The 14229-nt window shown below is 31.1% G+C and overlaps 2 protein-coding genes across 2 annotated transcripts; both read left to right on the top strand.

The window, feature by feature from the left end:
• Positions 1-739: 739 nt before the first annotated feature.
• On the top strand, positions 740-8959 carry LOC110612995 (actin-related protein 2). The gene is made up of 15 exons (XM_021753885.2): positions 740-939; positions 2035-2145; positions 2289-2423; positions 2530-2601; positions 2720-2798; positions 3025-3074; positions 3534-3637; positions 3729-3797; positions 3882-3945; positions 5194-5262; positions 6362-6445; positions 7035-7093; positions 7607-7673; positions 8271-8354; positions 8488-8959. The coding sequence occupies exons 1-15, from the start codon at positions 898-900 to the stop codon at positions 8560-8562; spliced, it is 1164 nt and encodes a 387-aa protein (XP_021609577.1). The 5' UTR covers positions 740-897; the 3' UTR covers positions 8563-8959.
• Positions 8960-11093: 2134 nt separating this feature from the next.
• On the top strand, positions 11094-14135 carry LOC110612991 (omega-hydroxypalmitate O-feruloyl transferase). Its single transcript, XM_021753882.2, has 3 exons — positions 11094-11250; positions 11352-11819; positions 12258-14135. Exons 1-3 carry the CDS (start codon positions 11248-11250, stop codon positions 13116-13118), a joined length of 1332 nt encoding a protein of 443 aa, XP_021609574.2. The 5' UTR covers positions 11094-11247; the 3' UTR covers positions 13119-14135.
• Positions 14136-14229: the final 94 nt, after the last annotated feature.

Genomic DNA, 14229 nt, shown 5'->3' with positions numbered 1-14229 from the left:
TTATTTAATGACATTAATTTATTTATATATTAAACTAAAGTAAAATAACACATATTATTATTTTTTTACATGAAGATAAAAAATAACAAACTAAAATAAATTAAATATTATGAATTTTCTATATATAAAATTATTTTATTGAAAACTATTTTATACGAAAATATTTTTTATAGAAAATATTTTTTAAATTATAAAAAATATTTTTTAAATATAAATTATATTCTGTAAATAAATAGAATCTTAATTATAATTATCATTTTTTATATATTAATATCTAAATATTATAAATATTTATAAGTAAATATTTATATTTTTTATAAATTAATCTTTCATAATTATTAAATTTTTGTATTTTATATTTGATAATAAAATAAAATTAAGAATCTTAAAGATAATGTATATTCAGACGAAAATTTTTTTCTATTTAACTTTTTTTTTTCATTCTCAATAATTTATTTATTTATTAGTTTAATTAGAGCAAAGTAAAATATTTAGAGATTAATTTATAAAAATATAAAGATTAATTTTAATTAAAAAGATAAAGATTAATTTTAATTAAAAAGATAAATTTACATTAAAAAAATATTTTATTAATTAAATAAAATTATAATAATTTAATTTAAAAATATAAATATTTATTAAATATTAAAAGAATAAACTGTAATTTACAATAATATTTGACTGTCTCAAAAAATTTGGACTTTTTTTTTTTATAAAATCTTTCCAACTAAAATAACGGGTAGAAAAAACGAATAGCTAGAGAAAGAGACTGGTCACCGGACAGGGCTGAAACATACGCCAGTTCAATTTGAGCTACCTCCGAAGCTGAAGAAAGTGCAGTGTCGACGATCAATCCCTACGCCTCTACTGCATAGTAGCACCTGCCACTGCCGGGCCATGGACAACAGAAACGTCGTCGTCTGCGACAATGGCACTGGGGTACCCTCCTCCAAATCATTTTTTTGTATTACTTCTTTTTTTCCGATCTTGATTCCACTCCTAGCTGCAACATCATACTTCAAAAATTTTCGTATTTCTATTGTTCCTATGTGTTTGGATCTGATACGAACACTGTAATTCTCCCTTTCTTAGAAATTATTCTTCCGATTTCATAGGATACTTATCCAATTATGGGAAGTGGGGGCGATTACCTTGTTATTACTCAGTGCAGATAACTCTTGCTATTTAGGTTTTAGCTTAGGGTGGCATCTAGCAACGTTCATTTCATTTCTTCATCTGTTTTAAGCAGTTCTGTTTTATTTCTTTTGCAAGAGTTTTTTGCAAATATTTGTTCTTCAATTGGGAAGGTTTTGATATTCTTAGAGGTATGTTCCCTGTTTTTATCGTGTTAGGATTTGAAACAATCTAATTGCCTTTTGGAATGAAAGGAATCACAAATAGTCACCAAATTTTGAAAAAAAAAAACCTAAAAATGTTAAGGTGTGATTCATAATACTGTGGGATTTAGATAAGGATCAATATTTGATAAAGCACTTGAATCTCTTATTTTGATATTTTTTCATGCCGCATAAACATGCATGGATTACAAGAGCTTGCCAACTGGCATTGTGATTGTGAAATTAAGAGGTAGAAATGACATGCATGACCATTGCCTTCGTTTGGTTGGCATAATGACATGGAATAGGATGGGAATAGATTAGCTGTTACTAAACTTGATTCAAATTTAGATGGGTACAATTCCATAGAACTAACAATTTTTTTGATAATTTTATTTTTGTCTTAATTTATAACATTTGCAAGAATTATTACATACATAATATCTTTTAATTTAGTATGACTTAGGTTTAAAAGATAACATAGATTGAAAATATAAGTGAACCATACTTGTTCAGTTATTCTGTTACATGCACCAAAAAAGTCCTGGCGTTTGATGAAGTTTGTGCTTAACTATTTCATTGAGGTACAGTGAGAAATATGTTCTACCACTCGATGCACTGACACATCACATATTTATCAATTCTTTCCCATTTACTGATTTTCTTCACTTCGTATAACTTGATTTATTCAATGCAGTATGTAAAGTGTGGATTTGCTGGAGAGAATTTTCCCACCTCTGTATTCCCTTGTGTGGTGGGAAGGCCCATGCTACGGTATGAGGAATCTCTCATGGAAGAACAGTTGAAGGTGAAGACATTTTGTTGGACTTTCACTATGTCATGTATTAACCTTCTGTGTATTTTCGTCATATGCATCCCGATCTCAAAGAAAACCATACAAATTAGCATTTTATTGTTTTTGATGTGCTGTTATTTTTGGTTTTCAATCAGGATATTGTTGTTGGAGAAGCTTGTGCTGACTTGAGGCATCAACTGGATATATCTTATCCTGTTAACAATGGAATAATTCAGAACTGGGATGACATGGGTCATGTTTGGGACCATGCATTTTTCAATGAACTTAAAGTAAAATTCTGGTGCTTTTCCCTGGAAACCTACAGTTTTAAGGGTTTTTTTTGGTATAATTTCATCGTATCATAAAAACACTTCGTTTTTTCATTCTCTTCAACAGGTAGACCCAACAGCATGTAAAATTTTACTCACAGATCCACCTCTTAATCCTTCAAAGAATCGTGAAAAAATGGTTAGCAATCCAATCTTTTACTGTTAGATTATGTTTTTCAGTACAATTGATGTTATTCTAAGTTACTTAATGGTTCACATACTCCTTATTTATGTTTGACTTTGTCTTGATTATATAGGTTGAGACCATGTTTGAGACATATAACTTTGCCGGTGTCTTCATCCAAATCCAGGCTGTTTTAACATTGTATGCCCAAGGTGCATGTGGAGATGATTGAAGGTTTATATTTTATTGATCAACATATTGTATTTCATAATGTGATGGAGAGTTGGAGAACGGCCCTTTGAATCTTGGAAATTACTGATGCTATTTTTATGAAAATGGTCAATTGTTGTTGCTTCTACTGATATTGCTTGACTACAACATTCCTTGTTTATTTGTCCTCTTTGTACGTGTGCTTAAGCGTTACCTTATTTCTCACAGGTTTACTGACAGGATTAGTCATCGACTCTGGTGATGGTGTCACTCATGTGGTAAACTAATCCCTCACACTATTTTTCAGGAGTAATGTTTTCCATTGCAACTCTCCATTTTGTCATTTCAATTGTTGTTCCTCAAGTGTTATCATTGTGTTTCTTAGGGCTGATTAGCTCCTTAATGATGCATAAAATATAAAATTTTTTCAGTAATATTTTATATATTATCTGGAGCTCATTAATTTTTCTTTTTAAAATGGACTAAGACTATATTGAGTTAACTGTGCTGCTTTCTTTACTGTTTGTGCAGTTCCCATAGCAAACAATCAACATGCCTGTTTTCCTCATAAAAGCCTATGCAATTTCAGTATTTAGGATGCTGATTACTCGTTGTTCCACTGCTGTTTATACAATGAACCTAGGGATAAAACTTGTGTATATTGTATGTCTGTCTATGGCTGGGTGCATCACTTAAAATAATCCCAAGGCTAAACTACTTAACCTTTTTCTTCCTAGGTTCCTGTTGTTGATGGCTACTCATTTCCTCATCTGACTAAACGAATGAATGTAGCTGGTCGGCACATTACTTCCTATCTTGTTGATTTACTTTCACGGAGAGGGTGAGTGTCAAATTTTCGTATGATAAATATGCTTATTAATTTTGTTGATCAGATGTACCTCTTTTAACCAGAGCAAGGCTGTTAACTGTAGGTATGCAATGAATAGAACTGCTGATTTTGAGACTGTAAGGGAAATCAAAGAAAAACTCTGCTATATAAGGTGAACAAAGAAATGATATACTGCTATATATCATATTTTAATTTTGTTGATGTAAGATTGGAATCTAAATCCCTTTTCCTTTAGTTATGATTACAAAAGGGAGTATCAATTGGGACTTGAGACCACAATCCTTGTTAAGAACTACACTGTAAGTTCATTCTTTTGTTATTTTTTTTAATCTTTCTATTTTCTGCTCAGTTATCAAAATTGATATATTTGTAGACATGGCCTTAATGAATGTTGAAGAAACAAGAGTTGGACTTAAGGACTCACTATTCATTATTCATTTGATAATATCAATTGGGACTCGGTGCATGTACATGGACATGGCCATGGGATACAAAGATTCTTACAAAAATCAAAATACAATATATTAGGGACACATTATAAGAAAATTATATGATAATATCCATTTGATAACTTAACATGTACTATATCTATTTTTTTATATTAAATATTTTAGTTCATTAAAAATATCAGTGTTTTAGTATTATTTGTAAAAGTGTATATAAAAAAGATAATCACAAAAATTAGAAAGGAAAAGAAAATTTCTGTTAATAATATTAAAAAAATTTCTTTTGCAGGTGGAGAAAAAAAGTGTATTCATAATGTATGAGAAAATGTTTGACATTAATGTGAAACTTAAATGCGTCATTCATTACACATTATAATTCGCAGGCTAATAATAGTAAATTAGTAAACACAGTTATTGAGTAATCTACTTTTCTCCAATGCAGTTATCCTAAAGGTTTTTATGGTTTAAGATTCTACTTTTGATATTTAGTTTTTTTTTTTTGTTTAATATGCTTTTAATTTTCTTATTGTTAATATGAAGCAAACCAAAACACGTATATTATGAGAAAAAGTGACTAACAGGTGTTTTCAATGAATAAAAGGTCGATTGGATATAAATATCAGACATTTTCCATTTTCATTTCCTTTTTGTGTTTAATATGCATTGGTTGCACGTCGGGCATATGTATGTGTCAGGCAAGCAACCAATGGTCCAATACTGCATACTTTTTGTTGGGGCATGTCTGTATTTAGTAGATCATTTACCTTTATATCATATTGCCTCTACTTGTGACATTGCAACTCTGTCTTGTTTAATTCTTACTTTTTGTTTTTAATTGAATATTTCATTACATTATGTTCATCTATTGCTTGGAAAAAGTTGAAACTAGTACTCTGGAAGTCTGAATGTAACCCCAGAACCAGACAACTACTCCTTCAAGTTATGACCGACTCTAGTTCATTTATTGTGTTGAATGTGATACAAAATGTAGCTGTTTGTGGTGCTTCTGGGTTTTGATTTGGTATCATGTAGCTTCTTTAATTTTAAAGCAGATATATACTCGATTGAATAATAATATACCAATAAGTGTTAATTTATCAGCTACCAGACGGAAGGGTGATAAAAGTAGGCACTGAGCGATTCCAGGCACCTGAGGCCCTTTTTACACCGGTAAGCCAATGTCTCCAATTTATTGTCATTTTCAAGTCTTTCTGTAAATTTTTCAATGCAAATGGTTTGGCACAAATATCCATAATGTGGTTGTCTTGTTATGGAGTCCATATATATTAATTTCTTTTTTTCATTTTTTTTAGTACCTTCATGTTACTAAACATGTTCTTGAAACTTTAATTAGCCTGGATAAACTGAGTATCTGATTTGCTTTTCGGGAAGTTTAACTATTTGCTCAGTAACTTATTTAAGCTTTAAATGTTTTCAGCTGTGGTATGTTTTAAAAAGCTGTTGATCATCTTTGCCAGAATGAAAATTTTGAATAGAACTTTTTTTGCTTTTGCAACGTGATATTTTGACACAAATTTCATACAATGAAGGACTTGAGCAAAAAGATTATGGCAAATATACATTCTAGTTTTATAAGTTCTCTTGTTGAGTTTTTTTTCCTTTCTTCCGGAGCTCTTGTTGAGTTGATTTTAACGACTTAAGGTGGAACTATTTTTTCCACATATGCACAATGGCATATGGGCTTTTGAATAAGGAACTTCAGAATAAAACAAGCCACTAGGGACCGCTAAAATTATGAACTAATTAGCAGAATGCACGTGGTAAATAAGCATAGCATAAAAAGTAATAAATATAGTATGTCATTGGTTAGTGAGTGGTTTGAAGAGAAAATCTATTATCAGACTCCACCACTAACCAATAAACTACATACAAAAGTTAAATGCATAATAAGAATTTATTGAAGGCAAAAAATTACAAATCCATAAGCTTGCAAAATCTGTATTACTTCATAAGCTTGCAAAATCTGTATCAGTTCATCAGAAAACCATGTGCATTGTGAAAGATGTTAATGGTTTACCACTGGAGATTAGCTTAAGTGACCAGAAGGCACAAGTACTTTTAAAATTTAATTTTTTATTACTCAAGTTCTTAATTGCATGAAACTATTTTTGAGATCATATTATAAGTGTATAAAATTCAATGTAACAATTTGAACTTAAGCCTGCCAGAGATCTATGAGGCCATGCAATTACAACAATGAATGGTAGTTTGGCAGTTCTGAAAATTATGAGGTGTGCCTTTCCTGCAGGACCTTATAGATGTAGAAGGTGATGGGATGGCCGATATGGTTTTTCGCTGCATCCAGGAAATGGATATTGACAACCGAATGATGGTACTAGGACTGTTTGTTAACACTTCATTTCATGTTTCATTTTTTTGAATTTAAAAGTTTTGCATCCTTTTTCTTTTTTGGTTTTTTGGTAAGGATGCATGAATTCCTTTCTATTTTGTAGAAAATGTTATTTTATTGGTTTGATTTTGATGCAAGGTATGGATGTTTCAGTAGTCCATTGCTTTTACATTAGAATTGTGTCCTTGTCTTGTTTCAATTTCTTCTAAAAGTTTGTTCATTTCCTTATGCCATTTTTGTGCATGATATGTTTTCACTTGAGTGAAGCAACAACTGTAATTTTGTTTTTTGTTTTATGTTTGTCATTTTTCCTGAATACACCCCATTTCCATTTACCATGCCATCTTTTTTTTATGTTTCAGCTTGTGTTAACTATGCTTTAGATGCTTTTAGGTTCATTTGATAAATCCCCAGGTGAAGTGGTTAGGACTTAGGAGTTAAGGCTATGATCTGAGCTCTGGAGTGAGTCACAGATAACTGTTGGGTTACAGTTTTGCATCTTTTCTATGTGTTATGCATGTATACTCTATGCTATGAAATTCTAACTACCGATTTGCTTTACATTTTGCAGCTCTACCAGCATATAGTATTAAGTGGAGGGAGCACCATGTATCCTGGTTTACCTAGTCGGTAATATTTCTAATTCCTGTTTCTCTTATGGGTTTGCTTTCTTTTTAAGACAAGGTACTTTATTATGATGGTTCCTTGTTTACATGGAATACTTAGATTTACATTGAATTTGATGACTTAAAATGCATTAAAATCAGTTTTGCATATTCACATTATAACTTAATGCACTTATGGCTGGAGACTTATTGGGTCATTTTCTCCATGCCCCTGTCTGACATTTAACACATCTACAGATGGTTAGACGGATAAAGCATGCAGCAAAAAAAGTTGAGAAATCGTTTGTTGTTTAGCCAGTCTGCCTGCACATAATTCAAATTCTTCTGTTTGCTCTTTGTTACTTTTGTAAGATACAATGTTCAATTTATGGAAACCTGGTTGTGCTGTATTTCACGACCTTTCTTAAATGTGAAGTGAGCAGCTTCTATCATTTATTTGTTTGCATCTTTATATGGCTGTGCATTTAAGGCAATGTTAGCAAAGAGGAATCACTAAATAATTTACGTATTAGTTCAGCCTGGAGAAAGAAATACTGGATCGCTATCTTGAAGTTGTTCTTAAGGGAAACAAAGATGGTTTAAAGGTAAGATTTAAGTCTCTTATGCTTCAACTTTGAAGTAGAAATAATAATCATGCTCATTTTTGTTTTGCTAAACTTGTGTTCTCTTGTACCTAGTTTGATGTCAAAGTAAACTAATATATTGACATCATATTTGAGGCAATCTCCAAAAGAGTAGATCCTTACAATTCACCAGCTTATAGTTTGTACAAAACATTTTGCTGCATGTCTGGTTGGAAATTTCAACTGCAGGTTGGGTACCTATTTGAAAGGACACAACAGCTGGGTCGCTCTAGTTGCCACTAACTTTGTACCAAATTAGTGTATGGGCAGATTTTGTTGTTTGATAAAATAGTTTTTTTTTTTTTATGAAAAAAATTCGGCATAAAAAATCTAATGAAGTCCATATACTTTATAAATATATTAGAATAAGCTATTCTTGAAATTTCAGAACTTTCCACGTATCCCAGATCTTCCATGAGTAATAATCACTTTCAGAATAATTTATATTGAACTGCACATAACCAAGGTCGCAGCTTAGGAAACATGGCTATAATTGTCCGGATGAGTTTTTGGCGCCTATCTGTGTTGTTTGTCTTATGCTCCTCCTCTGACAAACAGAAGCTGCGATTGCGGATTGAAGATCCACCACGGAGAAAGCATATGGTCTACCTTGGAGGTGCAGTACTTGCTGGAATTATGAAGGTAAATGCCTGACTTTCTGCTGTTTCTGCTTCAATCGTTTTGTTGATGACAGTTTCAACTTCTTCCCAACACTTACATTCAAACCAGTATTAATTCATCAACTCACATCTGTTTATAATGGAAAACTATACAGGATGCTCCAGAGTTCTGGATTAGTAGGGAGGATTATCTAGAAGAAGGAACTGCTTGTCTCAACAAGTGCGGTTAAGCATTATTGTCATTATTATTATTATTTTTATTTTTGAAGGTTTTGCAGCGTCTTTATCCGTCTGTAAATCTACAATATATCATATAGAAGGGTGTTTGAGCTACTAAAAAGGATAATGTTCATCCTGGATAAAGTACAATGCCTGGTATGAATTGGATCGCTCATGACATGTTTCGTTCGTAACAACTACAGCTTCATTGTGTTTCATTCCTCTGACTGGCAAAACGACATGATCACAATATTTTCAGACAAATGGGAAGCTATCCTGATTTCTTTCAGCTTAGGTATGACTAAGATGAGCAATTGATATGCTGTTATGAATTGTTGAATAAATATGAACATAATGCAGGCTTTGTTTGTTTCGTAAAGAATATATTTCATATTTTCCATTGTTTGAGTTTGAGAGTAGTTAAAAAGACGGAAGTTAGATGGCTTGGGTTGCAGTCCCAATTCTTGTGATTTGTTGGATGCTGCGCTTTGGAGTGTTGCGAGGGGCTTGGGATTGCTTGTGGTTTCCATTTTAGGTAAGTGGTGGTTGAGCAATCTAGCAGTCTGTCCAGCCAATCCATCTTGAAAGAGAATTTTTTTGAGAAATTACTCTTTATTTTTTTCATTATAAAAAAATTTAATTACATCAAAATGTCAGTTTTAAAAAGTTCATTAATTAATTTATTAAATTTTTTATTAATTTTAATCGTTAAATATTTTATTAATTAATTTTTATTATTTAAAAAAATTATTAATTAGTTTATTAAATTTGCAAAAAATTTATTAATTAATTTTTTATATTAAAAGTATTTTATTTTTTTATAATATTTAATTATTAAAATTAATAAAAAAAGTTAATTAATAAATTTTTAAAATATTAAATATATTTTAATATATTTTTTAAAATCTACGAATCTTTACGGTGAGTTTGTAAATTTCCTTTTTTTTTAGGTTTAGGCGAATACATTGCTGGTAGAGATTGTGATTTAAGCTACGGTGAATCTCCTATTTTCCCTATCCTTTCTTTGATGAATAGAAGCCGGAGAGTTTAGATTAGGTGTGTATATCGGGAAGATAATCCTTGTGTTTATTGGTTGGCTTGTTTTTATACTCATCAACTTTCTCTAATTAAATTTAATATATTTTAATTATAAACACACTTAATTTTTTTAATATATTCTTACCATAATCTTAAGTAATCTCACTTGTTTTGCATTGTACAACATTAATAATCAGTTCTTTATATACTAATCTGAAATGAAAAGATTATATATTAATCTAATTAAATTTTTGTATTTTCATTTGAAGGACAAATAAAATTAATTCTTTTTTTATCAGATAAATTTTAAATGGATCATGATTTAATAAATATTATTTGTTAATAATTAAATATATTTTTTATAATTTTAAAAATTATTTATTATTTTTCTGTATTTCTTTTTAATTTTATGTTAATAAAATATTAAATTTTTGATATTTTAAATTATAAAAAATAATATTATATTATATCAAAACTTATTAGCTTTAAATCTAAAATTTAGAGATTTATTTAGTAAAAAAATTAAATTAAACTTATTTAATTCTTGAAAAAAAATACACAGATTTAATTTGATTTATTTCTATTATAAAATTATTATAAAAAAATAGCTAACTAACTTTATTTTTTTTACAATATCCACTGCAGAGCAACTACGAGGAAAGTAGTTTGGGAGACTCAATCCCTATATTTCCAGATAAATTTCAGGAAATACTTTAACCATTTCGACTGGACGGTTTTAGCTCTATTTATATATTTATTAAATATTGTGTTAAGTATCAGTTAAAAAAAATAGAAAAATTATTATTTGATTTTTATATTATAAAAAATTAACTAATTACTTTTTTTATTTTAAAAAAATATTAAACATTTACAAAATTTTAAAAAATTTATTAATTAATTTTTTTTATTAATTTTAATCGTTAAATATTTTCAATAAAAAATTAATTAATAAACTTTTTATAAAATTTAATATTTATTTAATAAAATTTTTTAAATTATAAAAATTAAATGGTAAAATATTTAATTATTAAAATTAACATAATAGCTAATGAGTAGATTTTTAAGATTTTTGGGATATTGTAACGTATTTTTAAATCATAAAAATCAACGAAATAAACTTTTCCTTATAGGGACTATTTGAAGAGAATCAAGCTTGCAAAATTTGGGATGCCAACCCCACCAAACAAACTCAAACAGACCATTCTGATAATGGTTGATCCATTGATCAGTGGCCTACTCTCACCCACATCACCAAAACAATAATCCATAAAACAAAACTATTTTCCACGTTTTTCTCTCTCTAAAATTCAACAGTACTTGCTACAGATACATCTTGGAAGACACCATTCCCAATCAAGGACTGACACCTGTCCTTTCACAATTTTCTCACTTACTTAAAGAAGTAAAATTAACTTATTTATTGAATTTTCTAGAATTAATATTCGTTAAGATATGGTGGGAATTATTTAATCTGGCTTATTAGAGTTGGGCCACCCTCTTTCCATATATAAAACCATTGGTTACTAATTCAAAACCTGTGACAGATTTCAGGTTTAAATACAATTATCATTTTTCAGTTACTGGAATTATCTATTCTGTCCTGGGTTCTGGGGATTTGCTCAGTTAACTTCCTTTAGAAATTTCCCAAGCTTCTTCACATGGTTTGTGGTCTTTTTCATTCAATAAATTTTGCATTTAAACTCTAGTTCTCTGCAGGCTACTGTAATATTAATGCTATTTTCTTTGTTTTGTTTGAGCTCAGGTTGTGGAGGTTGAGAAGGTTGCAGCAATGGAGAACTCAAACGGCAATGCGTTTCAACTCACTGTGAAACAAGGAGAGCCAACTCTGGTTGCTCCAGAAAAGGAGACAGAGAAAGGTCTCTATTTTCTGTCAAATCTTGATCAAAACATTGCAGTGATTGTCCGAACAGTCTACTGCTTCAAGTCAGATGAGAAAGGGAATGAAAATGCTGCAGAAGTTATCAAGAGTGCCTTGGAAAAAGTTCTTGTTCATTACTATCCTCTTGCAGGGAGGCTCACAATAAGCTCCGAGGGAAAGCTTATTATAAATTGCACTGGAGAAGGTGCTGTTTTCGTTGAAGCTGAAGCGAACTGTGGATTGGAAGACATTGGAGACATTACAAAACCTGATCCAGACACTCTTGGGAAGCTTGTTTATGACATTCCTGATGCAAAGAACATTCTGCAGATGCCTCCTCTCGTGGCTCAGGTTTTTCAACTTTTCCAACTTTGTTTTCGTTTTCAAGTATAATATGCAGGGGTGCATATTTGGTTTAAAATTAAAAGAGAAATTGATTTGAATCAAAGAATTTAATTCGATTTAATTAAATTCAGTTTTATCGGTTTAATTTTTAATAAATTTTTAATTTTTATATTTTAATTTTAGTATTCTAAAGTTTAATTAAATTTTGATCAAGGTGTGATCTCTTGTATCATCAAAACGGCAGTAATATTATAACTAATTGATTCGGTTTAATTTTGTCAAATTTTTTTATAAAAATTAAACTGAACAAAATATAATCAAACTAAATTTTTAAATTAATTCGACTAAATTAATTATTTCAATTTGAATCAAGCGCTGCTTGCCCTTAATAATAATCTGCATATGTATGATCTTAAAAGAAGCAACTTCTTTTTGTTCTTGAAGGTGACGAAGTTCAAATGTGGAGGATTTGTTCTTGGATTGTGCATGAATCATTGCATGTTTGATGGAATTGGTGCAATGGAGTTTGTAAACTCATGGGGCGAAACAGCTAGAGGCTTACCACTTTCTGTCCCTCCATTTACAGACAGAAGCATTCTTAAATCCAGGAACCCACCAAAGATAGAGTATCTTCATCAAGAATTTGCAGAAATAGAAGACAAATCCAACACCAACAGCCTTTACAAAGCTGATGAAATGCTCTACAATTCCTTCTGTTTCAATCCTGAAATGCTTGAAAGAATCAAAACCAAAGCTATGGAAGATGGAGCTCTTGAAAAGTGCACTACTTTTGAAGCTCTCTCAGCATTTGTGTGGAGAGCTCGAACCAAGGCACTCAAGTTGCTGCCTGATCAACAAACAAAGCTTCTATTTGCTGTTGATGGGAGGCCAAAATTCAATCCACCATTGCCAAAAGGGTACTTTGGAAATGGAATAGTGCTGACAAATTCTATGAGCCAAGCAGACGAACTGCTGGAGAAGCCATTGTCACGTGCAGTTGGGCTTGTTCAGGATGCAATTAAAATGGTTACAGATTCATACATGAGATCTGCCATTGATTATTTTGAAGTGACAAGAGCGAGGCCTTCATTGGCGTCTACTCTGCTGATAACAACTTGGTCAAGGCTGTCGTTTCACACTACAGATTTTGGTTGGGGAGAGCCGATTCTGTCAGGGCCTGTGGCTTTGCCGGAGAAGGAAGTGATCCTGTTTTTATCACATGGTAAAGAGAGAAAAAGCATAAATGTGCTTCTGGGATTGCCGGCTTCTGCCATGAAAATCTTCCAAGAATTGATGCAGATATGAGAAATTAACAAGATTTGTTATCTTTATTTATGGTTTTATTTTTTTTGCGTTTAAATTTTCATTGGTGGATCGGTCTTGGTTGTATTGGACTACTAGTATTATATATGTTTATGGATTGGTCTTGGTTGTGCTAGTGAGAGTGATGGATTTGTCTTTGATCAATTTTAACTCGTTTATTAGCTGATATAAGCTTGTTCTCATGAGAAAACTGTTAGCCCATTATGCCAAAAACAGAATAATTTGTGAACTTTCTTCCCCTGACCCGGCAGTGGGTTTCCTGAACTGAAATGCAATAAAGTTAATCTTTGACCTGAAATGCAGATTTCAAAATCAAATGGAGAGTTGATCTTTGACTTGCATATGACCATCACTTTTAGACGGCTATGAGGCATGATGGGTTTCTGCTGATTGCAAATTTATTTAAAAAAAGTTTGTTTAACTTAGCCATTTTCTTTATTTTGTAGGTCTATTCTAGGATGAAATATATGTTTCTTGAATTATTGATTATGGCATTCAGCTTTTCTAAAACTTTCTCATCTTGCAACTGGAGAAGTAGAATGCAGAAGAAGGGAAAGGAAATGGGGACTCTGACGACTTATCTTGGGTCAAATCAAAAGCCAAAAATGAGAAGCGATGGATGGTGACACCAATAGCTGAAGTGTCTTCAGCCAGAATCAGACTGTTTTCTCAGGATGTTTCCCCTCCATCTATTTCTTATTATTCTCTTGTTGTACTGACATTGTTTTTTCTGTTAGGTTTCATTTGTAGGTGTTTAGGACTTATACGTATTTGCAGCCATGTCGTCTCGTAGAACCCACTCTGTAGCCTGTAGTTGAAGTTGTTTGCAGGCTCAGCTATTTGAAGATTGAAGTTTAACCTATGGTATGAGTTCTAGCAGAAGTTTAATCTACAATAGATTGAGAAAAAAGAAGAGCAGGTACAAACCAACAAATTTTACTTGATATTACCATCAGTTTTATGGCTTAGTTTGGAGCGCAGAGCAGGGAAAAGATATATATATATATATTAAAAAAACTAACATTTAGCTTCCAAGATACTGCATTAGCAAATGAAGAGAACTGTGATGGGCTTGGGAGATTATTGTGATGAG

The sequence above is a fragment of the Manihot esculenta genome, chromosome 4 (assembly GCF_001659605.2).
Source record: "Manihot esculenta cultivar AM560-2 chromosome 4, M.esculenta_v8, whole genome shotgun sequence".
Taxonomy (NCBI): domain Eukaryota; kingdom Viridiplantae; phylum Streptophyta; class Magnoliopsida; order Malpighiales; family Euphorbiaceae; genus Manihot; species Manihot esculenta.
The sequence above is the reverse complement of the archived record's forward strand: the minus strand, read 5'-3'. Positions and strand labels throughout refer to the sequence as shown.